This window comes from Dromiciops gliroides, chromosome 1, assembly GCF_019393635.1.
Source record: "Dromiciops gliroides isolate mDroGli1 chromosome 1, mDroGli1.pri, whole genome shotgun sequence".
NCBI lineage: Eukaryota > Metazoa > Chordata > Mammalia > Microbiotheria > Microbiotheriidae > Dromiciops > Dromiciops gliroides.
This window is the reverse complement of record NC_057861.1, coordinates 504,652,186-504,680,096: the sequence shown is the minus strand read 5'-3', so window position 1 is coordinate 504,680,096 and position 27,911 is coordinate 504,652,186. Positions and strand designations below refer to the sequence as shown.

The 27,911-nt window shown below is 41.9% G+C and overlaps 1 protein-coding gene across 1 annotated transcript in view; it reads right to left on the bottom strand.

The window, feature by feature from the left end:
- Positions 1–14,984, bottom strand: part of ALKBH5 (alkB homolog 5, RNA demethylase) — a 34,386-nt gene extending 19,402 nt beyond the window's left edge. The window contains exons 1-2 of the mRNA XM_043977629.1: positions 13,512–14,984; positions 4,533–4,613 (exon numbers count right to left, since the gene is read on the bottom strand). Coding sequence (XP_043833564.1) covers positions 4,533–4,613; positions 13,512–14,251 — 821 coding nt within the window. The 5' untranslated portion in view covers positions 14,252–14,984. The remainder of the gene's footprint in view (positions 1–4,532; positions 4,614–13,511) is intronic.
- Between the last annotated feature and the right edge of the window lie 12,927 nt (positions 14,985–27,911).

Below are 27,911 nucleotides of genomic sequence, written 5' to 3'. Positions count from 1 at the left end.
TGCCCCCAAAAGGGGTTTTTATGCATGGATTATTGGCTTTCATTTCTATTTGCGTTTAACATCATTGGTTCAGCTGCTTATCCAAAGTAGGGATGCTGCACAAAGGAGTCTTAACAAATGGTCATCTAGAGGTACCAGACTAAGTTCCTAAATCTCTGAGAGTGGGGACTATGTCTTACCTACACTTTCTATTTCTTGTAGCACACTGTACTCTGAACACAATAGGTGCTGTAAAAAGAAGTTTTTTGAATAATTAAATCCAGTTTTGCTGAAATATTTTTTTTATAGGAGGAAATTGTTACCTCTTGATATAGTCTATTTAATTGATGGACAGCATTATTCATTAGTTTTTCTTTCAGTTCAGACAACCATGAAAAGACATGAATTGATGAAGAGTGGAGCAAACAGAACCAGGAAAATAATAAATACGACAATCTAAACAAAAAAAGAAAAATTGAACTGAATCATTAAGTCTGACCTTGACTCAAACTGGTAACATGCCCTTCCCTTCCTCCCTTTTCTGAAGAAGTGAAGAACACTAGATATGGAGTATTACACCCTGTCAGATCCTGCTAATATGTTGGTTGGTTTTACTGAATTGCTTTCTACCTTACCCCTCCCTTAAAACATCCCCACATACCTACACCCCCCCACACATACCCTTTTGTTACAAGGGACAGTGAAGGGACATCCTCAGGAATGATGGTATTAAAACAAAGAAAAAATAAAAAGTAATTTTTAAAAAGCTTTTTATACTATGTTGAAATTTGCTTTCCTGTATCTTCTGCCCACTGATGTATACAAATAATTGAACACAAAGGAGGAAGTCTGAGGCATTGGAAGATCAGACTTAGTGTCCTGGTCTCCTAGTTCTGTAGACAATGTTCCTACCACTAAAACCACATTCTTATCTGAGGACATCAAAGAAAAAGATAATTAACTACTGGTTCGAAGACTAGCACATTAACCTGAAGTCAGAAATTCTCCATGACTAGCACACATGGAATGAGTGCTTACCCTTTCTATCTCCTGTTACCATGAGTAACCCTTGGCTCTTGATGAGATGCTATTGTCCCTGGCCTGCCACTTCCTTGGCTGTTGTGTCAAGGGTTGATGCCCTGCCAGATATCCAGGTTTCTCCTTTGCCACCTGGCTGCCTGCATTGACAGTGGACCTCAGTTCTGTGCTGCCAGATCCTCATGAGTTTACATATTCTCTACAAGGATCTGAGGTGACCTCCCTAGCCACAGTTTCTTCTGAGTTAGAAGGTTTGACTTTAGATGATTTAAATAACTCCTAGTATTTTAAGACAAATGAGATGCGACAGGTTTTATAAATCCTAAATGCTAAAAAAGAGTCTGCTGTTATTAATAAGGATCTGCATTTTTATTTGATCAGTCAGTTACTTCTACCAATGCAGATAATACCCCATAAACACCTTAGTAGACAGTTTTTGTGAATTGCTATGGCCAATAAGATTCACTGCCTTATGACCAATCTTTTAAGTCATGAGCCTAAATTTAGGTAGGCTGATCCTTGATAGACAGACTCATAATCTGTCACCAGGTCCATACTCTAAACCCTTTTTATCTGGTACAATTTGCCAAGGCAACCCCAGGGACACTTTGCCATTAGATGGCAAAAGAGAAAGGTTTTAGTGAAAGAAATCTCTCAATACTTTTCAAAAATGAAGATTATGCCACCACCACCCCCCCAAAAGAAAAAGTCTGACACACTTAGGCTGCTCCCTCTGTTTACATGACAGATAAATCCTATGTGATTAACATTTTCCTTAATGAAGTGTGTTGGGAAAGCAGCAGATGGAACAAGGAAGGTAAAAAGGCAGATCAATCAACAAGCATTTATCAAGTGCCTACTCTGCACCAGGAACTGTGCTACATGCCGGGGATAACAGCATTTCCTGCAGTTAGAAAAGTCTTCTTACCCTCTTTAAATTTCTAGGAAACTTTGACTGAATCTTTCTTTTGTTCCCATAACACTCCACCTTGCATTATCTTTAATCTGTATGTATCTATGTTTCTCAGTGGAACAGTGGTTCTAAAAGGGTTGTGTGCCTCAAGTGTTGTTAGGTATGCCATGAAATTTTGGATGTCAAGTTACTGCAGATAAAGAGATTTTTCAAAATAATTATTTCACACACATTTTACTTACCCAGTGTATTAATGTGGTAAGTATAGCATTTGCAAAAACAAAATTTGCTTATTATATGTGCATGTTAACCTCAAAAAATGTCAGACCTTGAACTTGCAACAAAGTCAACAAAAAAGGCCGTTTTTTTTTTTAAGTGAGGCAATTGGGGTTAAGTGACTTGCCCAGGGTCACACAGCTAGTAAGCGTTAAGTGTCTGAGGCTGGATTTGAACTCAGGTCCTCCTGACTCCAGGGCCGGTGCTCTATCCACTGCGCCACCTAGCTGCCCCCAAAAAGGCCACTTTTATTGAAGACAACTGTGCATACTCAAGCTGGCCAACTATTCTACCACAGCACTATCAACTTAAATGCTCAGTGTGCTGAAATCCCTCATGGCAAAAATACTGTCATAAGCAAAAAAGTCTGAACCACTGCAGCTGAATATAAATTTCTTAAAAGCTAGGCTTGTCATTTATCATTATTTTCCCAGTACCTAGCACATAGTAGGCATTTAATAAATGTTTGCAGATAATGACAAACTGAATTGAAGCCTTGGGGTCCTGGGAAGGAGAAAATAAATAGGCTAAGTTACAAAAGAACATTCTAATTATGGTTTGTGAATAACATAAAATTAAGAGTGAGGGGGCAGCTAGGTGGCGCAGTGGATAAAGCACTGGCCCTGGATTCAGGAGGACCTGAGTTCAAATATGACCTCAGACACCTGACACTTACTAGCTGTGTGACCCTGGGCAAGTCACTTAACCCTCATTGCCCCTCCAAAAACAAAACAAAAAAAAAAGAGTGAGGATACTTGTGCTCTAGTCCTGGTTCTGCCTCTAAACAAGATATGTGACTTTGGGCAAGTACTTTCTTTTACCTCTAGGACTGTTTCCCTCACCTATAAAATGAAGGGACTGGACTTTAAAGGTCTCTTTCTTCTGCTTTACAGTTAGTTCCATGATTCTAAATCTATTTATCTGATGAAAGAAAACTGGGAGAACTTATGTGGCTCCACAAATGGCATATGTCAATACCTCCTTATTTTTCCATCACTGCCTAAACTTACCACAAGTTGGTCATCAATTCCCCACATGAGAAATGGTGACCATGTGGGAAAAAATTAGATTCTCAGCCATCTGATCAGTTTCCTTTACTGTTTTCCTTACCATACGTGAAAACCTTGAGAATTGAGAGACAGTTGTGAAAGCAGTGTCTAAAAATACTTTGAGTATATAATAATGAAGAGTGAAATGAGCAGAATCAAGAGAACGTTGTATAAAGCAACAGCAATATTATTTTAAGAACTATATGACTGGGGGCAGCTAGGTGGCGAAGTGGATAGAGCACCGGCCCTGGAGTCAGGAGTACCTGAGTTCAAATCCGGCCTCAGACACTTAACACTTACTAGCTATGTGACTCTGGGCAAGTCACTTAACCCCAATTGCCTCACTAAAAATAAATAAATAAATTTAATTTAATTTAAAAAAAAAAGAGAACTATATGACTGGGGCAGCTAGGTGGTACAGTGGATAGAGCACTGGCCCTGGAGTCAGAAAGACCTAAGTTCAAATTTGGCCTCAAACACTTGATACTTACTAGCTGTGTGACCCATGGCAAGTCACTTAACCCCAACTGCTTCACTCCCCACCCCACAAAAGAAATATATGGCACTATAAAAGACATGAAGAAAGATGCTATCTACAACTAGAGAAAGAACTGATAAAATAGATGTATGTATGGAATAATTTTACATATATATGTAAAAAACCACATACACCTATTTGGGTCTAATGGTAGCCATCTCCAGGGAGGGGACAGAGGGAGGGAAGAGAAAAAAAAAGAAATTTACTTAATTTTGTTGTATATTTGAAAGAAATACCAAGTTATACATAAGAGATTTGCAGTTTCATGTGCAATCATCTTTTTTATTGTACTAGATTATAGAAATGCTTGTTTTATTCCATAGACTAAAAGTAAAAAAAAAAATTTAAGTATATTATGAGTGGTGATAATAAGACCCTTAGGGTGTTCTCTAGGTAAGGGAAAAAGAACTTATTTTCTCAAATCTTTTGGTCTTAGTCTATTTTTCAATACTGATAAAACATGCCTTTTCAGAGCCATTTTTATAATATCTTGCTACATGTGTCCAAGTTGAGTTTAAAATGGTAGAGGCTTCCAGATGAAACACCTTTATACTTAAAGAATTAAAATCAAGAAAGGGTAAAATGAACCTCAGGCTGCCCCTCCTGCCAAACATCCTTGGTACATAAATATCCCCTAAACTTAAAATGTACCTCACTTGTTATTTACAAATAGGATCCAGAAAGACGTAAATATATAACAATCAACTTAGTGGAAAAACAACTGAGCTTTGGCACTTACTTCCTAAGTATGATGACAGCTCGACGCTCCTTGATATCCTGCGGTCGTATGCAGTGGGTGATTTCATCAGCAGCATATCCACTGAAAGAAAACACAGCACATACTCAGAGAAGCCTGGCTTTAAAAGAATGACTGCAGGTAAATGATTATCACTTCCTTCGATCAGAATTCTTCCCCCCATTTCCTTTGGGTTACTAAAGCTCATTCTGATGGTCAGGAAACTAATAATATGAACTTAAAGATACTACCTTCCAACAGCATAGCCATTTGTGATTCAAAATAAGGGAACCTTTTTCCTATCATAGTTGGATATAACAGGCATCTTTACTATTTAAATGCTGTTTTTTCTCAGTGGAGACTCTACATTTCATCTAAAGCAAGTTTGACTAAATGTAAAAACTACTTTAAGAAAACATGGACAGTTTTTCCCTTGTGCTCTGATTCTTCTTTCACAAGATGACTAACGTAGAAATATGTTTAATGTGACTGTACATATACAACCTATATGAGACTGCTTTCCATCTTGGAGAGGAGGGAGGGAAGGGAGGGTGGGAGAAAAAAAAAATCGGAACTAAAATTCCTGTGAAAACAAATGTTGAAAACTATCTTTATATGTAACTGGAAAATAATAAAATACTTAAAAAAGAAAGTAACTAAGTCTAATAAATTATGAAATAGCTGACTTTTTCCTAGCAAAAAAGAAAGAAAAAAAAGAAGACATGAGCATATGGCAAGTAAACAAGACTTTTAATGGAAAGGTGAGAAAGAAAAGCCGAGCAATTTATATGATACCATGTTAATTTTGAAATCCCTCCAACCATTAAAAAAAACTAAAGGCCCTCAATTTAAGTGACATTTTTTTCTTCAGATTAAACTTATCATTTGTCAATCCTCAGCTTTGGGGGAATCAAAGATGCAGAGACTACCTGGAATGGTTAGATTAGCTTAAGAAAGGCTTAGTGGGATATATCTGTCTGTCTGTCTGTCTGTCTGTCTGTCTGTCTATCTATCTGGGATAGGAAAAGAGATATTCAGATCTTACTCTTTCACAACTTTTTAGCTTTATGCAGAAACTGAGGTGGATCTACTAATGATGAATCACCAGGGCACAGAAGACAGAAATTCAAGTTTTTTTCCATAAAGCTACCACTTAGGGAATTCAAAGTCTCCACATCAGCTTTTTGGTATATTTTAGGAATTACAACCATTATTTTGTATTTATTTCAACACAAGATGTAATTCAAAACTGCTTACAGGCCAGTAATCACATGTAGATGACTACTTGATGGCTAACAACTTTCAAAGCTAACTGTTCCTCTGCAGCCTCTCCCAGTTGTCATGCCCAAAGTGATTTTAACCTGTCAATAGCCAACTAACAAAACCCTGAAAATCATTCAGATTAGTATAGTAAAGCTTTAGTTTATAAAAAATGAGCTATAGCCAAAGTCAGAACTGAATATAGGTAAGAAAAGGTCTCTCAAATATTTTACTCAACTCAAATACCTCTAAGTGTCCCATGTGATAAATGATCATTTTATGCTCAGTCTCTTTGTTTTATGTTCAGGCTTTTCTAAAAGTCCTTTTCAAAAGTTATATTAGCATCAGGCCTGCTTGGCCTCTATCCCTCTAAGCTCAACCTGGACACACTTGGCAAGATATTATAAAATGGCTGGTACTATTTGGATGGGGGTGGGGGACAAGAACGGGAAAAAGGCAGAAGGTATCTGATACCCTACTGGAAGGAGGCAAACAGCTATTCACCCCATGCTCTGTCTAAGAGCCAGGCTACTTTTGGCTTAGGTCTCAGAAAGTCTGATCTGATTCCAAGCCCTGTGTCCCTTCAAGGTTACCAGGTTGGTTCTTGTCTAGCCTCAGGAGATCACATCCACAACAAAGATTTTCTCAGGATGGTCTTGGACTAAACCAGAGGTCAATGAAGACTGGAGAGCAAACTAGAATTCTTGATATAACTGGAAATATTCCGGGCTCCTATACATCAAATAACTTGGGGCTCCTATCTCTTGATTCAACGTTCTCAGTCATATGAGGCAGCTAGGTGGCGCAGTGGATAAAGCACTGGCCCTAGAGTCAGGAGGACCCACAGCCTCAAAGTTCTCAGTCATATCCTTTGGGCTAGCTGAGGCAGACTAAAATGGTTGTAAATCTTACATTTTCTTCTTTGTCTTTCTACATACCAGAGCAAAAAGTAATAGCATGAAAGGTACACAAGGCCAATCCCCAAACGACTCATTTACGAGTGGTAGGATACTAATTCTCATACCAGCTACAGACAACCACCTCTCCAGATACATACACATGAAAGTATTGTTAACCTATTTGACTTGGCCAGTAACAGAGCTGATAATATACTACCTTCAAATCTGCTAACATGTAAAAGCTTGCTGAAACGCAACTCTAGAAAATATCCAGACCTTTTGGGGGGTGGGGGGGGAGAGAGGCAATTGGGGTTAAATGACTTGCCCAGGGTCACACAGCTAGTAAGTGTCAAGTGTCTGAGGCCGGATTTGAACTCAGATCCCCCTGACTCCAGGGCCAGTGCTTTATCCACTGTGCCACCTAGCTGGCCCCCAGACATTTAACAATTTGTCTTCTCTCTCTTCTTAGAGAGAGAGAAAGGAATTAAACTATCATTTATCATCCTCCTACCAAGTGAAGCCAAAATGAGTCAAAAGATCTGGGAAAGATAATTTTAATTGATTCAAATCCTTTTCACAATATCTAAGTGTGTAGTATCATAAATTATAATAGTTTAGCTACCTCTGGTACCCTTTAGCTCAATTTAATCTTAATCCTCTCAGATGCTGCTCCTGCTCCCTCTTGTGGCTGCCTCAATTCTGGTATACGGCTGATGCATCTGACACTAAAATTCATTATCTCTCATTATTAGGCTTTCGCTATACCTTTGCCTTTCCTATCAACAAAACCATTATCATTATCTAAGCCTTTGGCAATCCTCAAGAATGCTTTAAAAAAGGACCTATACTATTCTTTTTAAAAAGTTGTTTTTAATGTGATCCTAATCATTAATAAACACAAGTTGTTTCATTATATAAAGAGAGGATCATAGAGGAAACTAAACTTTTGTTAAGTTATTCTTCAACCCGAACTTTCCATCAGAAAGTGTTGAGCTGAGAGAACATTAGGCTTATTTACCACTAAGGAGCCTATTTACTGCAAGAGAACCTGTTTAAGAGAAGCTGCATGCCAGTTTGAAACTGAATACGCCCAAGGTCCAATGCCACTCTTGGCCTGTAGAAAAGAGTCAGGGCCTGTTATTTTATCTCCAAAGGAAAGAAAGTTTTACATATTGGTCAGCCTACATAATTATCACGTTGATCAAATGGGAAAGCAGAGACCATTTTCAAGGTTTCCTTGTACCACATCTTAAGTCTCTGCTCTAGGGAGAGAGATTTGGAAAATGCATGATTAAGACCGGTTTGCAAAGATGCTAACTTCCTCCTTAAACACCCTTTAGCAAGTCTGTCCAAACAGGATCAGAGAGACATGAAAACTTAGGTTTGGGCTATTTATCTAGGGCCCTCAGTTCTGTCTTAGGATAAGTGGGTGGTAGAACAACTGTTCACATTTATGTAAAGCTAAATGTAAGGTTAGCAAGCTTTTCTTTTTTGTAAAAGGTAAGCAATCCACATTTCTCCACATTTTACAGGTGAGGAAACTGAGGCTTAAGGAGGTTAAGTGACTTGCTTGCTCACTGTAACAGTAAGTAACAGTCTGGGCCAGGATTCAAACCCAGGTCTCCTGACCCAGTAGTCTTCTTTCTGCTATACCATCCATGCTGTCTCCAACTTCAATTTACTGGGACATAACTTAAGAACTCTCAGTAACATAGTCCAATCACAGTATGAGCCCTCTCAAAATGGGGGAGTGAAATGCGTTTCCCGCCCCATTTAGCTAGAGGGCAAATCAAAGCTGGTTCTTTTTGGAAAGTGAGCCACTTTTCACCAAAGCAGGATGGTGATCTCAGGTGGAAGTTATTTATGCATTACTCTAACACCATAAAAATATACACAATTCAAATCCAAGGAGAGGAAGAAAGGCATGTTTGACTCCAGACATCCAGAAGGTTGGGGAAAGAGGGATGATGTCTCAAACTAGAGAAGGTGTTGAGCTGACCCCAAGCCTGATTCTGACTACATAAAACACTAAATTCTGAAGCCTGTGCACAATCTTCTCTCCAACTGTTCAATTATATACCTTAAGTATTATTCACCTTTGTTTTTGTACTCCCTTCCATGAGACACTCTCCCCTTCCACCAAACCGTATGCTTAGCAGCTATAAGGCTTGTTTGAAAACTTTTTGAAGCCTGAAGTACAGCTCTAGTTAGGGATGGTATAGGGATATCTTTTTTTCTTTCTTTCTTTCTTTCTTTTTTTTTTTGGTGTAGGGATATTTAAAACAAATCTGACTGTGTAAAACAACTTAACCACTCATAAGCCTAGGCGGTACCTATTGCCTTTGGGTTAAAACAGAAGTTTGTTTTGCTTTTAAAGCTCCCCACGATATGCTTCAGACCAATTTTTCCAGACTCATTGGCCATCATTCCCCCTCCTTCACTCTAAAACTAGGTAAACTGGCCATGTCTCTGTCCTCATCACCACAAATCTTGTCTGTTCCCCTATGCTTTGAACACATGGCCATGTCTTTCCCTCCCTCCCCTATCCCTTTCCTGAATCACAGGGATTGCCTCATTCTTTGTATTTATATCTCCATTGCTTAGCACAGTGCCTATAACATAGCACCCACTTATATGCTTGATTGACGGGGTGCTTTAGCATACATAAAATCTTAATTAAGTGGGATAATCAATCAATAATAGATCAATAAATATTTATTAAGTGCCTTCTATGTTCCAGGCCAACACATTCAGCTCTTTTTAGTCATGTTCTAAGCTGGAAAAGTTCTGAAAACAAAATTAGGCCCTCTGAAGGAAAGAGCTAAGCCTTGACCACAGCTGTACAATGCCCAGCCCTAAAAATTTCCCATAGTACTTAGAGCATGTACAGAGGCTCCTGAACATAGCAGCACTACATCTGCCTTCTTTTTCCTTTGTCTTCTCTGTATTCCTTCCTAGGAAAAGAAACATTAAGACAGCCCAGTACAGAACTCTGGCCCTTTTAAAACCATCTGTGAGTTTGCATCCTTATGAACTGATGCATCACTATCACTGTTTTTTTCTGGGGTTTGAATATTCTTTGCTATTCTTTGTTTGCATATTTCTTCCATTGCATAGATGAAGTGCCTTAAGAGCTATCTGTCCCACTTTCTGAACTATTTTAAGCTGAAGGCTGAATTTTGCTTTCAGTAAGTAGACATTATCTACTCTTCTCCCAAAATTGATGATTAATGCTAACAGTAAATAAGGAATCAGCCTGTCAGACATTACTTCAATTAAAAAATGTAATTTCTATATTTTAATTTGAGATATTCATGTCATAGCATGAAAGAGAAATATGCTAAGGAGGTAGGAAGAAGGTAGTAATAAATGTCTTGGAGGAATAGAGTTGAGTGGCCTACCCTATTCCTCTGCCCAAATGGCAAAATGTACAGAAAAGAATAAGGGAGGGCCGAGTCGACTATTGAGGGAACTGAATGAGGGAAAAGTTATACCATTAAGGAAGCCGTTTCCAACTGAATTTAGAAATAGGCAGGACAAAACTTTTGTTTAGAATAGGTTTCTATTACCACTTCAAATGTGTTTATATGATCTTTAGAAGTTGTTTTCCATGACAACTATTATAAAAAAAAAACCCGAACCCCTACTATAATTCTCAAAAAGACAGCAATGCTGATGAAGCTAGCAGTATTTCAGCTATTACTAGATGAAATCATGATGCAGTGAAAAGAGTACTGGACTAAAGTCAAATGGCTTTGCTGGCACACTGCAAGTTACCCTGGGTAAGTCATTTCCACTTGGGTCCCAGGTTTCTTCACGGGGTAATGAATGGGTTAATTAGATAATCTAAGGTCCCTTGCAAAACTAACACTGAGTCTAGAATCTGCCTTCCTACACACCCCCATTATACCTCTCCTCAAATGGACATGTTGAAGGACAGGGATTGGATTTGGGGTTTCATTGGTATAGGGAATATTTCCCAAATGAGGAGACTACTTTTATCAATGCTCTGCAACTTATAATCTTAGAGCGTTACTCAAAGAAGACAAAGTGACTTGCCTAGGGTTAGAGTCAGTTTGTGTCAGAGGTAGGACCAGAACCCAGATCTTCCAGGTTTCAAGGATAGTTCTCTACTCATTACATTCTTTTCTTCCCAATCTGAAGCTCTAAACCCTATCAGATGAGGGTAGTACATTTGGGGTTCATTCTTAGTAAATGCAAGAAAATAAGGATTGCTCCACAGGTTTACATACCAGTTGAATTCTGAGAAAAACTAAGATGTTAATTGGCTGGAGACTTCAAGGAAGCAGTCTACCTGTCTGTAAATGTTGTAGAACAGAGTTGACAAAGCTCAGAAGTAGCATCTGAACCCAATTTGGAAATTCATACAGGAGCTCTGAAAAATAAAGTCTCCTTGATCACTGGTTTTTCAAGCTTGGTGATATTCAGGGGGAGGCAGAAAAGACGGAGGCTGAGAGAGGAATCAAGCTGACCTTTGTTTCCAGGATGCATTAAGGTACAGTGGATAAATGGATTTGGAGGCAGAAAGTCTGAATTTGAATCCTGACTCTGCTACTTACAGTGCCTGGCACATAGTAAACACTTGATAATCTACTGTGTGATACCGGGCAAGTCACTTAACTTCACTAGGCCTCAGTAAACTCATTCATAAAATAAGTACAGGGAGCAGCTCGGTGGCACAGTGGATAAAGCACTGGCCCTGGATTCAGGAGGACCTGAGTTCAAATCCAACCTCAGATACTTGACACTTACTAGCTATGTGACCTTGGGCAAGTCACTTAACCCTCAATGCCCCTCAAAAAAAAAAACCCCACAAACCAAACCAAACCATAAATAAGTACATAATAGACAATCTCTAAGGCAGGGGTTCTTACTTAACCTTTTTTTTGTGTGTTAAGAACCTTTCTGGCAGTCTAGTAGAGTCTAGGGACCTCTTCTCAGAATTATTATTATTTCATAATCGAAAGAAATATTAAATTTCAGTTAGAGATTAATGAAAATAAAGACATGATCTCCCCCACCCCACTCCCTTAAAGCTCATTAACCCCCTGAAATCTATCTACAAACCAAAGGTTAAGAAGCCCTTCTCTAAAGTTCTTTCCAGTTCCAAATCTGTGATGACGACTTCCAAGTGTTTCTCCTTAAATGACATCATCACATAGACTACCTAACCTAACAAACGAGCCTTACTTTAGAAATGCTAAAAATAAATCGAAACTTGAGGTTTTACAGCTAAAGTTCTCAAAGAAACAAGACATTTTCCTGATGGTATAATTGTTAGTTTACTCTTGTCAACTAGCACATTGGGACTATGTATTGGTGTCGGGAAGCTTTATGGTATTTTTTTAGCACATTAACTAAAAGGATAACATGACAGATTTCAGAAGAATGCTTTTTAAGCCTTGCATTAAGTATCAAAACGAATAATTTACAGCTACTCCAGAATGTGTTCTTGCTACAAAACTGTACGGACCTGGCTCTGAAGGTCCCTTTGGTATTTCAGGCACTGAGTCTCCCTGGGGATGCACTACAGTAATTCCATGCTATGCGGAATTGTTTATGGCCAATAATTTTAGAGAAGTTCTTATTGGAAATCCCTATCCTAAAAGGTACTATAAGTAGTAAATCTATATTGGAATAAACAAGCAGATTCTAAGAAACAAAACACGTCTCAAATATTTGGATTTTCAGTGGTTGTGTGGGATCCCAAATCCTGGCTTCTATTGGTGTTTCAGATGAACAAAGAAGCAAAGTACTGCTGCTCCTGTTTGTTTACTTCTCAAACACAAACAACCTTCAGTTAACCACTCTGCTTGGAATTCCCTACTATTGCAGCATAGTTTTTTGGCTCTTGGGACCTGACAGAATTCCTCCCTCATCCACAAACACTGAAGAAACAACTGCTTCCACACCCAAATGATATTAACGGTGCTTCCCCAAAGCTGTTCTTAAAAGGACTCCTGGGACAGCATTTTTCTATCCACTGCTTCACTTTAAAGATTAAACTCTTCTCTACTAAAGCTCCTGAAGACCTTCAGGGTAAAAAGTTAAGATCAACATTACTTTCTGTGCTACTTTTTTAAATCAGAGGATTCCAAGGTACTCTAAACATTAGTTATCTTATGACTTGAAATTTCTGAGCTAGAATAAAGCAGTTTAAGGTAAAATTTTACTTTCTCATTAAAATCCAATGGAAAGGTAAATATGTTACTAATATAACTAGGGGAAAGCACCAGGTCAAGAGAACGTAATTACTAAACTTATAATTTAGAAAGGACACTCTAACATACCAGATCAAGTGCCATACTTGGAATCGGGGGATCTAGGTTCAAATATCTCCTCAGACAGCTACTAGCTGTGTGCTATGTGATCATAGGCAAGTCACTTTTTGGGCCTCAAAGTGCCTCAGCTGTCAAATAAAGGGATGGGTCTGGATGGTCTCTTCCATCTCTAAATCTATGATCACATGAAAAATAATGAAAGGCTGAAGAAAACAAAATCTGCATCTTAGAAGGATTTCTAACTTAACCAGCAGCACAGTATCTTTGGAAAAATCTTATCTGATGGCTTCTGTTGAGTGCATTAAAGCTAAGTTTTAGCATTGTTCTCCTCCACTTCTAGGAGAAGAGGAACAAACTTTCCTTGATAAGCATTTCCCACTTTAAGATCAAGCCTAAATACAGTTTAACCCATAGGACAGGTCACCCACCATAGAGGAAAAGGGTATTCATTATCTTAACCTGATGGAAGCCAGTTGGGAATAAAGTTATGGGTTAAAGGATGACGGCTCATCCCTCATTACCTGAGCACAGTCACACTCCCTCTCCTCACAGGCAGGAACAGCACAGGTTCAGAGACCCTGATGGGCTTGAATTGAAACTTGCAGCCGAAGCAGAGGGCGGAGTCACTGAAGAAGGAGACAGACACTATGGGTCTCTCAAAGATGTGGATGGGATCCACATGTGAGACAATGCAGCCTCCGGGTTGGTAGTCATTGATTACTGCGCTGTTGACAAAGCCTTCAGGGATGACACGATGCTCCACGAGCTTCCGGATCACCAGCTGGTGCACCCACTCCGGGATTTCATCCACGTCCCCAGGTGGATAGAGCCGCTCCTGGCCCGGACCTCGCTTCTGCAGCTGGGATCCGTAGGTATAGCCCTCTCCAAAAAAGTACTTGTTGCGGAGGGGCGCCCGATCCACCGTGTGCTCGTTATACAACCCCTTCTCTGCTCGGGACACCACCTCGTCGATGCGGGCCTCGATTTTGGCACATTCATCCTGGCTGAAGAGGCGGATTTGCCTGATGCCACTCTTCACTTTGCGGGCCTCCTCTTCCTTCTGCTCCTCGTAGTCACTGCGCTCTGAATCCGAGTCTTCGTGGTATTTACGCTTGGCCGGGATGGTGTAGGGCTCGGCAGCTGCAGCCGCGGCCGCCACGGCCACCACGGCGGCCTCCCGGCTGCTGGGCTTGTAGTTATCCCGGGATGTCATGGACTTGAGTTTCTCCCGCAAGTCTGTGTAGCCGCCGGCAGCAGCCATAGTGCCGCTTCCCACCCCACCCCCACCTTTCCTCTATTGATCTCCTAGATACCCGACTCTGGGAACTGGAGAGTGGGAAGTGCTGCTGCTATTCATGGCCTGCACCAGCTGTATGCGAATGTTCTTTCGGAAAAAGACGGTTTGCTACAGCCCTCCAAAGGCGGATTTTAGGGTCCCCTAAGAGATGGAAGCCGGGTAGACCGAGGGGGGAGGAGGTTAGGAAGGCGGTCCTTCTTCAATCTTCATAGGTCACTCACTTCTCAGAGCATTGGAGATTTTTTAGCTTCAAGGCTTCATGGGGGTTCTCCTCCCCTTTGGGGAGAACGACGGCTCAGGGCAGATATCTTCTCTCAGGTTCCAGTCTTCGGTGCAATAAAGCCCGTGAAGCTTTAGGGGAAAGCAAGTCCCGGGCCGTCAACCAACTCCGACCCCTTCCTCCAGAGGGGTCTGAAAGCTCTCCTCGTGGAGTGGGGGAAGGACCGACGCCAGAAGTGGAGCCGAGTCCTCCGTGCGTGCTTCCCCCTTCTTCTTCTTTCTTCAGTTGAAGACAGGGAGGAATTAGCGAGGCTCCAGCCGGAATCCTGGCTCTCGGAGGGGGCTCCGTGGCCGCCGGAGGCCTCAGCCGCAGCAGCCAGACTGTGTCATGCAGAAGCAGCGGGCCTCCTCCCGGGATCTCTTCAGAGGTCTCCGGCTGAAGGGAGGCAACATCAGACACCGGGTCTCCCCAGATATCTCCTGCCTGCCTCATCCACAGCCCGACGGCTGGCAGCCCTCATGGGGAACTAGAAGCAGAGAAATCAGGTTCCATTATTAAGTGCGATCCGGTTCCGCTACTGCAGAGCAGGGTTTAGGTAGCACTTTAAAGGACTCCTCACTACGTCACAGGGCGCCAGCCCAGCATACTATAGACCCGGGGCTAGTCCAGTCCTAAGCGGGCTCCTCACTGCGCAGGCGCCACTCCACCGGCAACAGCGGGTCCTCCGGATATCAGTCATTGCGCGTCAAGATGGTCCGGGCAAGCGGCAACTTCAACGCATGCGCACTAAAAACCTCTAGTCGTTTGCACCCCTCCCCCAACCCTGAGGGCTACGAACCCCCTAGCAAACCTGCCTCAACACAGCACCGCTAGACTTCCTCGGGGGCTGAGCGCTCCCTTTCACCTCCTTCGCGGGGTTGGGGAGCGTTCTGCACGTTGTCACTGCTGTTCCCGCGCCTTGTCAGGGACATCGTCGGGACACCCGTACACTCCTCAAACCCCCTCCACGTACAACCTGGGGAACCGCCACAACCTACCCTGTCCTATTACCGCCCCTTAAGCTTGCTCTTCTTTTTATTGGTCTGTCGGCCACTCAGGGGGCGGTCCCTAGACAAGGTTTCCGGGAGCTGATTGATGGAAAAGCCAGTCAATCAGAGGGGGTTCGCCCTAGTTATTGCGTCCCCGTCGAGGACCCCTCAGGGGTTAGTGGGTAGTTAAATTATTGCCTGTTATACTACTGTACCGCTACGGAGAAAGCCCCGGGGACCGAAAGTTTCCCAAACTTAGGCTCAGCCATGGCTGTATGTCGGTCCCATGGGCTCGGCGCGTGAACTCGGGGTGATGGCGCACTCCCGAGGCGGGGGAAAATAAGGCACCAGCGAGGGCAACCCCTCTCGCGGCGCCGTAGCCTCCGGGACGTGACTTAAGGACGTCGGCTCCTGGGAGGTGTCGTTGGCGCGCGCCTGGCGGAGGGAAAGTACCTCCAGGGATTAGCCCGGGGAATCCTAAACCCACACACCGCTAAGGAGGGGAGGGCGCCCTCTGCCTAAATGCTGGGGGCTGGGAGTTGAGAGCCTTGGTCACGGATAATGCAAAACAATGGATAACCGGAAACGGGTTTTTTGCTTTTGAAAAAGAGCAGTTCACATAATGTTTCTACTTTTTGGTTGGTTTTTTCTCTTTTTCGAGATTTTCCCTTTTGTTCTGATTCTTCTTTGACAACGACAAATACAGAAATGTGTTTAATGTGATTGTATAGATGGCCTATATCAGATTGCTTTCTGTCTGGGTGGGGGGGAGGAAAAATTTGGAACTAAAAATCTTAGGAAGACATGTTAAAACGATCTTTACATGTAACTGGAAAATAATAAAATACTTTTGTGATGAAATAAAAAAAGAAAATAATAAAATATTAAAAAAGAATAATTCATTGATTTTTTTCTTTTGTTTTTTGGTCCAAAGTCACAGATTTTTGTTGGTTTTTTTTAGAAATAAATTTCTATTCATACTTGTTTTTTTTATATCACTAGAATTTCTCTCAGAGGCATCCCAAATCAAAATAATTTTTATGATTTTATAAGTATCTTTAAAATATAGAAATAAAATGTTATGATAATTTTTAAAAAGAAAAAGAGACCAACCCCCCACCCCAATAAAACCGATCAATACAACAAAAAAATTCTGAAAATAATAAGCCATGTGCCACACCTATGGATCTCTGCAAAGGAAGGGATTTGGGTGCATCTTCTATCTGTTCCAATAGCTTATATTTTTACATCCTAATTAAGCTTTCCTCATAACAAGCCATAAAGTGGATATTGGAAGCACCTTAAAGCTTCTCCTTAGTGGCTTGGTGACTTTGGTTGTCCTCTTAACTATAATGCTGTGCATACCCACTTCCTTAGGTCTCCTCTTTCAAACACACCTTATTGATAAAAAGGATAGTCTGGAGCCTGTTGGACTTGTCACTGTGCTGGGCCCTGACTGGAAATAATACAGAAATTGAAAAGGAGCACATTGGTATGGCACTTTAAGGTTTGCAAGCCTTGGAGAGGAGAATCAAACCCTGGTGGATTACTCATCTGAATCCTGTCTGTCTTTCAAGATGCTGCTCGACTTAAAGCTGTAAACCCAACTTCTCTGACTTGACAATTTATACTAAAGGCCTTTGGTGTACAGAGCACCATGGGTGTTACAGCTTGTCTAAGACACTCTTCTTTCCTTGAAGCTCTTATGGTCTAATAGGGACATAAAACAGTAATATGGGTCATTGTAATGCTATATGAAAAGTGTATCACTTACTAGCTGTGTGACCCTGGGCAAGTAACTTAACCTTCGTTGCCCCACAAAAATATGTTTTGCATGACTTCACATGCATAATTGATATATTGTTTGCCTTCTCAATGGGTAGGGGAGGGGTGGGTGTGAGGGAGAGAATTTTGAATTCAAAATTTTAAAAATATGAATGCTAAAAAAATCTTAAACTGAATAAAGAGAGAAAAAGAAAAAAATTAAAGTGCATCAGGGAGTTAGGAAACTAAGATCTACATGAAGTTTGCTGGGTAAAGTTATTGCCAAAGGGAAGGATGATACAATAGGAAGTCTGATCACAGTGCAACCTACCTCCTTTGACTTGCTATGGCACTTATTATTCACACATTATGATGCCTCATATTCTTTAATTTTTCATTTATATTTATCTTAGCTCCCCAAATAGACTGTTAGCACTTTAGAGTTAGGGACTGTGTATTACCAATTCTTTTATTTCCCATATCCCTTAGCCTAGCACAGAATTCTGACCCTCTCAATCTAGGTTCAAATCTTACTACTAATGAACAAGTCATTTAACCTTTCTGAACCTCAGTTTCCTCAACTGTAAAATGGGATGATAATATTGCCTACCAAACAGAGCTGTTGTTAGGATCAAATGAATTAGTATTGATAAAGACAATTTACTGAGAACTGACTGATCCCCACCTAGCCTGCATTCCCTGGCCAATGAATTGCCTTGGGTTAACCAATCTTTGTCAATTCCAGACTCTTGATTGACTTATGGATCTCCCCCAAAACGAACTATCCCTTCCCAAAGATTCCCAAACTTACTTCCTAGACTTTAGGTTATTATGTAAAAAAATTCATTTATATTAAGTAGTTTCTGTCTGTGAGAAACTTACTTTTTTCTAGGGCAATCTCATAGCTCTTTCTGTTCTGTTACCCCATATAAACCCTGTCCTCAGTCCCCATCTTTGAGTATTCCTAGGATTCTTGCTTTGCGATACTCTGAGTTATAACTCCTCTGCCCTGATTAAAGACCTTATTTTCTCCTATATTGTTTCATTAATTTCCAGGTTAACAGTATATTCCCAAGAGAGAAAGAAGAATTTGGTTCTCTACCTCCTTCCTCTCTCCCCAACCACATACTCACCAAAATATAAAGGGTAATGGGTAAATAACGGATAATCAAATATTCATTCATATACTATTAAGTGCAAATAAATGTTTTATCTTATCCCTTTATGAAGTGTGAAGAAATTCACTGAATTGGGAGGGCATCTGGCCACTGGTAGAGCCCAAACTGACCATGTTTCTGGAGACCTTTAAGAAGACAAGCCTACTAAGTGTGACTCCTATACTTCCCCTGCCCCTCCCGACCCCTATTGGTTATGGCAACTTGCTAAGGAGTTTCTGGGCAACTCAATTTCTTTCTTTCTTTCTTTTTCTTTTTTCAAATTTTGTGGGGCAATGAGGGTTAAGTGACTTGCCCAGGGTCACACAGCTAGTAAGTGTCAAGTGTCTGAGGCTGGATTTGAACTCAGGTTCTCCTGAATCCAGGGCCAATGCTCTAGCCACTGCACCACCTAGCTACCACCAACTTACTTTAATTTCTGTCTGCTTCAGATTTCTCAACTGTGAAATGGGGATAAATAATAGTTCCTACCTCCCAGGGTTGTTGTAAGGACTAAATGTGATCATATTTAAGCAATATTTATCAAACCTTAAAGCATGATATAAATGGTAACGATTGTTATTATTATTGCCATCTTAGTAGCTGTGTTTGCTGTGAGCTACTGATTATTAAAGATCAGCTCACCACTGAGGGCTCATGAACTAAAGCTTTAGGAGTACACACCCACAGAGCACAGGGTACCTTCTTTTTTTGTTTCTTTTTTTTTTTTTAAACGGGGCAATGAGGGTTAAGTGGCTTGCCCAAGGTCACACAGCTAGTAAGTGTCAAGTGTCTGAGGCTGTATTTGAACTCAGGTTCTCCTGAATCCAGGGCCAGTGCTTTCCACTTTGACACCTAGCTGTCCCCCCCCCTCCCGCCCCCCCCCAGGGTACCTTCTTAAACCCAGAGGCAGAGGTAGTCACTCCTCAGTCAGCACTCAAGTGTAGATATTGAGTTGAGTAGGAAGCACAGTGAGGTGCTACATGTATAAAGAACTTTGTAAGCTTTGAAGCATATATTAATGTAAATTACTGTTTATTTATTTTTTTTTTTAGGCAATGGGGGTTAAGTGACTTGCCCACGGTCACACAGCTAGTAAGTGTCAAGTGTCTGAGGCCGGATTTGAACTCAGGTACTCCTGAATCCAGGGCCAGTGCTTTAACCACTGCGCCATCTAGCTGCCCACTGTTTATTTTTATAATACATATATCTATATACATATATATGTGTGTGAGAGACATTTATTGATGTATACGCTGATATCCCTAGTAGGAATGTGGGGCCCAACGTAGCACATTCTACTACTTTTAAGATCATAGATCTGGGGCTACAAGGAATATTGGAGGCCAATCTTTCTATTTTGCAAATAAAGAAACAGGTTCGGGGAAATTAAGTGACTTGTCTTTTCTACCTCCATATCTCTCACATCCAACCATTTCTTTCTACTAATATTGGAGCCATTGCCAATCATCTTGATCTATATCTTGCCACTGGACACAGATGGCTCTGGAAGAGAGTGAGGCTGGTGACTTTGCCCAGCCCTCCCTCACTTAAATCCAATTCACTGCAAGTCATGACATCACCTCCCAATGTCATTGGTTCTCTTTGAGAACCAAGGACGGAACAACTAACATAATTACCACCTTAGTTTAGCACCTCTGGTGCATATTAGCAGCAGTAGCTGCTGCTGCTGCTGCTGGAACTTTACAAATGAGATAACCATAAAGCACTTACCCCAATGCCTGGCATATAGTAAGTACTATATAATTGTTAGCTATTATTATCTCATTTGATGCTCACAAAAATACTGAGTTATACGTGCAATTATTATCCCCATTTTTTTCAGACGAGGAAACTGAGGCAGTCACTGGTAGGTCACTAGTAGTGAGTCGGTGTCTGAGGTCAGATTTGATCTCAGGTCTGACTGACTCCAGGTCAAGTTCTTTAGCAACTGTGCCACTTAAATGTCTCTAAGTGTCACTCAGGATAATCCCTCTCCCATCCCCATGCTTTTGCACTGGCATGCCCTAGAACGAACACCCTCCTTTCTTCCCCCTCATAGAATCCCTGTCTTTTTTCAAGGCCCAGCTCAAGCATTATCCTCTACAAGGACTTTCCTGATCTCCCTGGCTGCCCCGCTCCCAAATGATCTTGCCTTCATTTGTATTTGTTCACTTTATTTTATGCTTTTTATATATGTATTCATTGCCTACCCTTTTCGAATGTTAGGTCTTTGAGAGTAGGAGTGGTCAGATTCTACAAAATTGTATCCCCAGTCTCTGGAGCTTAATAAATACTTGTTGACTGACCAACCAAGGTCATAGAGGTAGTAAGTGGCAAAGGTGGGATTTGAATTGGGATCCTCTGGCTTCCGGAGCTAGAGATCTTTCCACTGAACCAAATTACCCATCTCCAAGGTAATGAAAATAGAGTTTAGAGGGGGAGGTGGATGGAAGTAGGAGTGGGGAAGGAACTGGTAAATTTCCTTCTTTGACTTGTGCTAATGGCCACGATTTAGGCTTAAGTATAATTGCTCAAGACCATTTTCTTTTATTTATTTCATTGCATTGCACTGTATTTATTTAGAACCTTTTAACATCTGCTAAAGGAAGTCCTTCCTCCCATTGGCTATCTCCACTAGTCACTGTCCAATTAATTACATGGGCACCTCCCTGTACCCCTTTAGACCCGCTCTCCCTGCAGAAACACAGAGCTCCTCCAGAATGTCAACACCTGGAGTGATTGCCCCAATTTTCTAAGCCCTGAGGAAGTCTCCCTTTCCGAGAGGTATTGCTTTATTAAGTAATTAATGTGTGCCAGGTTCTGTTCTGGTACTGCTTAGAAAGGTCAGAAAGTAGGGGAAAGATAGGGACTCACAGAACATGGAAAAAGAGATAACATTGGTAAAGTGTTGGGCAAACTTTAAAGCACTATGTAAATTTTGGCTGTCATCATCATCATCCATTATGAATAGTATGATTATTTTGTTATTATTATTAATCTTTGATGGTGAAGTAGTGTCCCCTTTTGCCCTTGGTGCTGACAGCAAAGAGAGACCCTGAGGTGAGCTAGCCTTGGACAGAGGCCATGTTCTTATTCCAGGATCTACTATAAGGTTAGCCAAACAGTGGAGAGAGCCAATACATATCAGGGAGAGAGACCCACAGTTCTCCCCCTCCCCCACCAACAGCATATTTGTAAGGAAGTGTCAGGAGCAGGTGCGGGTGGAAAAATGGAGCAGGCATCAGGGCCCTGCATTAAATTTAGCTGCTGCCCTATTCCTAGGGTAGCCTTTGGGGAGCTAAGCCATTAGCCTTAAAACTGGAGATGGCAGAAAAAGAGTCAGCCCAGGGAGGGAGCTTGGTGTGGTGGAAAGAGACATGATCTGGGAATCGGGAGACCAGGAATCAAATCACAGCTCTGCCACTGACTATGTGACCTTGGACAAGTCCCTCACTTTTCTGTGCCTCTCTTTCCTTGTCTGTAAAATGAGGGAGGTAAACTAAGGGTTATCTAAGGTCCCTTCCAGTTAAGTGCTCAATGAGCTAGTCTTTTCCCTTCCTTTTCCTCCTTGTGTCAAAATTCCTTAATATCACCCCCTACCACTTGTTCCTTTTCTTTAGTCTTGTAACCCTTATCTTCATCAAAGCAGACCCTTCTGTGTATTCCCCAATCCTCTCCCTCCTCCTTTTTCCTGCAGATTATCCCTACTAGTATTGCCTCTCTCTCTTTATTCTCCAACCTTTCCTTATTTTATTTTGTTTTATTTTATTTTCCTTATTTTATGGAAGCTGAATTCAAATCCTGCCTCACTTATAACTGCTGTCTGCCCCTTGTGTAAAATGAGGGTAGTAACAGCAACTACCTCTCAGGGTTGTTGTGAGGATGAAATAAGATAATATTTGTCAAGTGCTTAACATAGTGCCTGAAACATGTCAGGCACTTAATAAATGCTTGTTTCCTTCCTTCTCTTTCCTCTTAATTGCCAAATCTAAAGACCTCTTCTTAATTCTCATCCTCCTTGACCTCTCTGCAGCATTTGATGCAGCTAATTACCTTCTCCTCCTGGATATTCTCCCTTTCTTCTTTTGGTGAGGCAATTGGGGTTAAGTGACTTGCCCAGGGTCACACAGCTAGTAAGTATTAAGTGTCTGAGGCTGGATTTGAACTCAGGTCCTCTTGACTCCAGGGCCGGTGCTCTATCCACTATGCCACCTAGCTGCCCCTCCCCTTCTTTTTTAGGTTTTGTGACATTACTCTTCTGACTCTCTTTCTGTTCAACTACTCCCTCCCCCCATAGGCTTTTTTGCTGATTCATCATCCATATTACAATCCCTGACTTATGGGTGCACCCCCAACATTCTGTTTTTCTCTACATATTCTTTCAGCATTCTCATCAGATCTCATTATGTCAGTTATCATCTCTATGGAGATGGCTGACATATGGATCTGAAGATCCAGCCTCAATCTCTCTTTTGAGACCCAAGTCCTGAATTATCAACTATTGATCGGATATTTCAAACTGGATGTTATATATGTATCTTAATTGTCACATGTTGAAGCACTTGGTCCTTTGGCATGAAGCAGAATCCCTGTGGAGGCAGCAGGGGTAGATGTCTTGCATTATAGAGGATGGACTACTAAACTAGGAAGAGCCCTCCACTCAGTAGATCTTCAGGAAAGTGACCGCAGTGGGCCGTGGTGAGGCACACTTATACTCGATGTTATAGGGGAGGCTTGGACTCAAGCTCAGGAGTTCTGAGCTAGTTATACTAGCTGAGCCTGAGACTGGATCTCAAAACCCTAATGGCTTCTTCTACTTTGCATTTTCCCCCCAGGTGATCCAATGGCTATTCTGAGATGGGCTATCATTGAAGATGACCTTGTGAGTTCAAGAGATCAAAAGCTCCTTGTGTCTCTGACATCTGCACTATGGGAGGTGCTCCCTATAATGCATGTATACACATGGCATACATACATGTACATAGATACATGTGTGTATATACCATATATATGTGTATACAGCCACATGTATACACACAGCACACATACGTGTATACAGATACATGTGTGCACCCCATGTGCACACACATGTACTGTTAGTGTGCTTTTTGGAAGACAGAACAACCACTAACAGAATGAGGAGCCCAATTTCTGCCCAGTGTTGTCAGAAGACATGGGCCTTGAGGGAGATGATACAGAACTAAGGTGAAATGATCATTTAGCAGTCTCACAAAATGCTTCAGGTTTTGAAGTTTCAACTTCTTGGGGGTGTCTAATGGTAGTTATAAGTTACTGACATTTATTTAAATCTTTGCCAATGCTCATTTGTGTGAGCACACTTCTGTGAATAAAGTAATGCTTTTAAGCAGTGGAAATAAATAACAGTTCTATACCTGATTTATATAGTACATTGAGTTTTGTTCTATATAATCCCTTTGGAGGAGATCATAGACATGAGCCAGACTTAAGCTTTAAGTGATTCTCTCTGGACAGAATCTGGGTGGGGACATAAAGTGTCAGGAGGTAGGGAGAAAGTACTTAACCCCTTTTTTTTTAGTCCAACTTCACTAGAACTGAACCTGGTCTGCATCTATGAGTCCAGAGCTAGGGATCCCTTGGTGGGAGAGAGGAAGGACAAGCGCCCTTTAGCATTTGGGCCCAGCAGTGGTTCTTTGAGTTGTTACTCATATATATACATGTTGTCTCCCCCATTAGGATTTAAAATATCTCTGTATGATCAGCATTTAGCACATGGTAAACACTTAATAATTGTATTTTGATTGATTACTATATCTCCATTTTAAAAATAAATGTTTATAATTCTCTGGTGCTGCCTAACACAGGGACAGACACATAATATCGGGATTACTACAGACTCCAAGGAATCTTCTCCCAGGCTCTGAATAGCATTAGGTGCTTAAAAAACCCTCAGTCCATGAAGGAAGTAATGGGAGCCTTGTACCTCATATGTGGAGTGTTCAGTAAAGATTTATTGATGAAAAAATGAATGAATGAGCAACTTTGGGAATGAAGTTAGTGATACACTGTTGGGTCATCCTAGAAAATATCCATGCTGTTACTAGGGTATGGAGGTTACCAAGGCAGAGGTGGTCTGACAAGCACCCTCAGCATCTGACTGGCAACGTGGGTGGATTGCTCCAGATTTGCTGGAAGTCTCCTGGAATTTGCTTTGGGCTTCTGGGCACAGGGCCCTGGAGCTCAGGGTGGGGCAGTACTGGTTTCCAAGGGATTGGAGGCATAACTTGACAGGTTCCCGGGCTGTCTCTGAACTTAGAATAGGCTGAGTGGGTGGGTACAGTCTCTTCCCTGTCTGGTGATAGCTCCAGCCTCCTTGAGTGGAGAGAGGATTAAAATCTCAGATTCGGTTTTTGATCCAAGGGGAGGGAGAATGAAAATCTCAGGCCTAGCTGTGGGTACATGTGGTAGTCTTAAAAAAACAATTTTTAAATGTTTTTTTGTCTTTTTACAACACATTTATTTTGGGGCACAAAAGGTAGTCTTTTTCTTTTTTCTTTTTTTGTGTGAGGCAATTGGGGTTAAGTGACTTGCCCAGGGTCACACAGCTGGTAATTGTTAAATGTCTGAGGCCGGATTTGAACTCAGTTCCTCCTGACTCCAGGACTGGTGCTCTATCCACTGTGCCACCTAGCTGCCCCACAAAAGGTAGTCTTATGAAAATTATTCCCCTGTCCATCTGATCTCTAGATCCAGAACATTTACCCTAGCTTGAGGAGCCCTTTTCCCAAAGAAATATTTCATCTTTGAACTGGGCACATTGACCAAAGCCTAGGGGACCCCTTGTGGGGAGGGGTGGGAAATGTCCATCATCTATGGGAATTTTCCAGGGGTCCTTCCTCTCTGCTCTCAGCCTGTATTCAGATGAAATCCAAAGTCAGCTGGGTGAGGGTGGGAAGGGTATGGAGAGAGAGGGGGAAAGGAGAGAGCTCTATTTGAGATAAAACCTTGCTCATTTGTTGTTCTGGGTTTCCTTACTTTAATTTTGCAGGGGTTTCTAGCTATAGAGCTCCTGGAGAAAACAACAGGGCTGAGGGGATAGAGAGAGGCATGGATGAAGTGGTGGTGGTGGTAGGAGGGAGAAGTCCTTCCCAGAGATAGAGCTGAGTTGGGTAGAGGAAGAAAGAGAGGAAGAGAGAGAGAGAGAGGCAGACAGAGAGAGAGAGAGAGAGAGAGAGAAAGGGACAGAGACAGACAGAGAGACAGAAACAGAGAGAGGGACACAGAGAGACAGACAGAGAGAGACAGAGACAGAGAGAGAAAGAGACAGAGAGGACTTCTTCCACTCCAATTTTGAATGGCCAGCTGGAAATCCAAACTTCCACCTTGGGACTTTTGGCCTCAGATTGTCAAGCATTCACTTTATCTAGACAGGACTCAGACCTACTTTCTGGTCATTTTCATGATATATAACCTCCTTCCAAACTCCTTTCCAATACTAGCTCTGATAACAATAATAAAACTACCACTACTATTCCTGGAAAGGACTTGTCAATCAACTACTCTGTGACTCCAATCACCATGACTACCTTGTCCATAATAGTTCTCCTTGGTCGCCACTTCCCTATATATGTGATCTTCCCCTACAAGAAGTGTAAGCTCCTTGAGGGTGGGGGCTGACTTGTTTGCTTGTGTTTGTAGCCCTTAGCACAGTGCTTGGCACATTGTGAGGGCTTAATAAGTGATTTTTCATTTATTCATTTACAGACTGCATGATTCCCAAAGAACAGCTAATGGACCAAATTTGGTTTTGGAATCTGCTCTGTGCCCTATTTCCCCTCCCCTAGGCTCATCTGTGACCTTTTCTAAGTGACATTTGTATTTTTTTTTGTTTTAGTGAAGCAGTCGGGGTTAAGTGACTTGCCCAGGGTCACACAGCTAGTAAGTGTTAACTGTCTGAGGTCGGATTTGAACTCAGGTACTCCTGACTCCAGGGCTGGTGCTCTATCCACTGCACCACCTAGCTGCCCCGACATTTGTATTTTAATAGAGGATTTTTAGAAACAATGTTTTAACAATGAAAAAGGAAGGAGTAAAGGAGAAATTTTAAGATGGGGAAAAAACTGTATCATGTTATTCACCTCCACCCTATATTAAAAAAAAAAAAAGGTATTCTGAGATAAAGCTACCCTGGGCTGGGTGTAGGGAGTTGGAGTGGGAAAAGAAGATGAGACCTAAAGACAGAGTTAGTCAAAGCTGGGGACCATTGCCTAGAATTCAGGGGAAAGAATCAGACTGGAGGGAAGGGAGCAGAAAGCAGGTCCTTAGGCTGGAGAGATGAAGCTGGTAGCCAGGGTCTCTGTGTCTCTACACCTCTGTGACTGAGGACATGGGAAACAAGGGTGGTGATGGAATCTACAGGGGCTGGGGCTTTGAAAAGAGGGCAAAGGGATGGGTATTGAAGAGGGTTGGGATGAATGGTGAAGATTCCCTATCTTCTTCTGCCCCATTCTGGCTTTGTATAGGACATGGTTTTCCTGCTTCTGCTCATAGGATGTTAAGGCTTTCTCTTCCTTGCTGTGCACTGGCTGATGACTTTACCAGGAAAAGGAGAAGTAACTGGGAACCTCTCAGCTGCCAGCAGCTGACTCACCCAGAGCTCCCCTGGAAACCAGCACACTCTGTTGCCAGGGCCCCCTTACCATGCCCCTCCCTCCTTCTTCCTTTCTTACCACCCTCCTTCCCTTCTTGGCACAAGACTTCTGTCTACTCTCATCTCCCTGAAATTCAAGGCATTGGAGGACCTTGTTAAAATGTAAAGATCCCCTGAGATGAGGAACAGGCTAATTTATTTCTGAGGGTTTCAGGAGATGGAGAAGCAAGGGAAAGGTCTGGAGCAGGGGATGCTGGGAAGAGTGGGTGGGACTGAGAGAATAATGGCTGGGGTCGTCTGCAGCCTGATAGCAAACACCACCAGCTTCTTGATTTTGCCAGGGGCCAGCCCTGTCCTGAGTTCCTAGGGACCTTAATGCCCTAACTTGCCATTTACTTCACACAAAAATTACAGAGAGAAATAAAGATTGCTAAAGTGTGGGAAGTGAAAGGTGAAAGCAAAATGAGTGCAAAAAAAAAAAAAAAAGCAGAGCTGGGGAGGTCCCAGGGACCTTCTGCCCAGACTTCTACCATTGTCCAGAAGGCCACCAACAATTGGCTTCTGCCCAGTCTGGCTCAGGAAAATTGCTTCAGGATGAAAAAACAGAACCCATCTACCCAGGCTCAACACTGTGCTGCCCACTCTCCTATATTACCTGCTTAGCCTTTCCTTTACCCCAACTACTTAAAGATGAATGAAAAAGAAACCATCCAGCCCATAGGTTAATAGCCTCCTGTTCTCTCCCGTGCTCAATCCTAGGTCCCGAGAGCCACACAGACCCCCTTCTAAGTCATCCACTTGTCTATAAATTAGCTTTGCTCTTTGG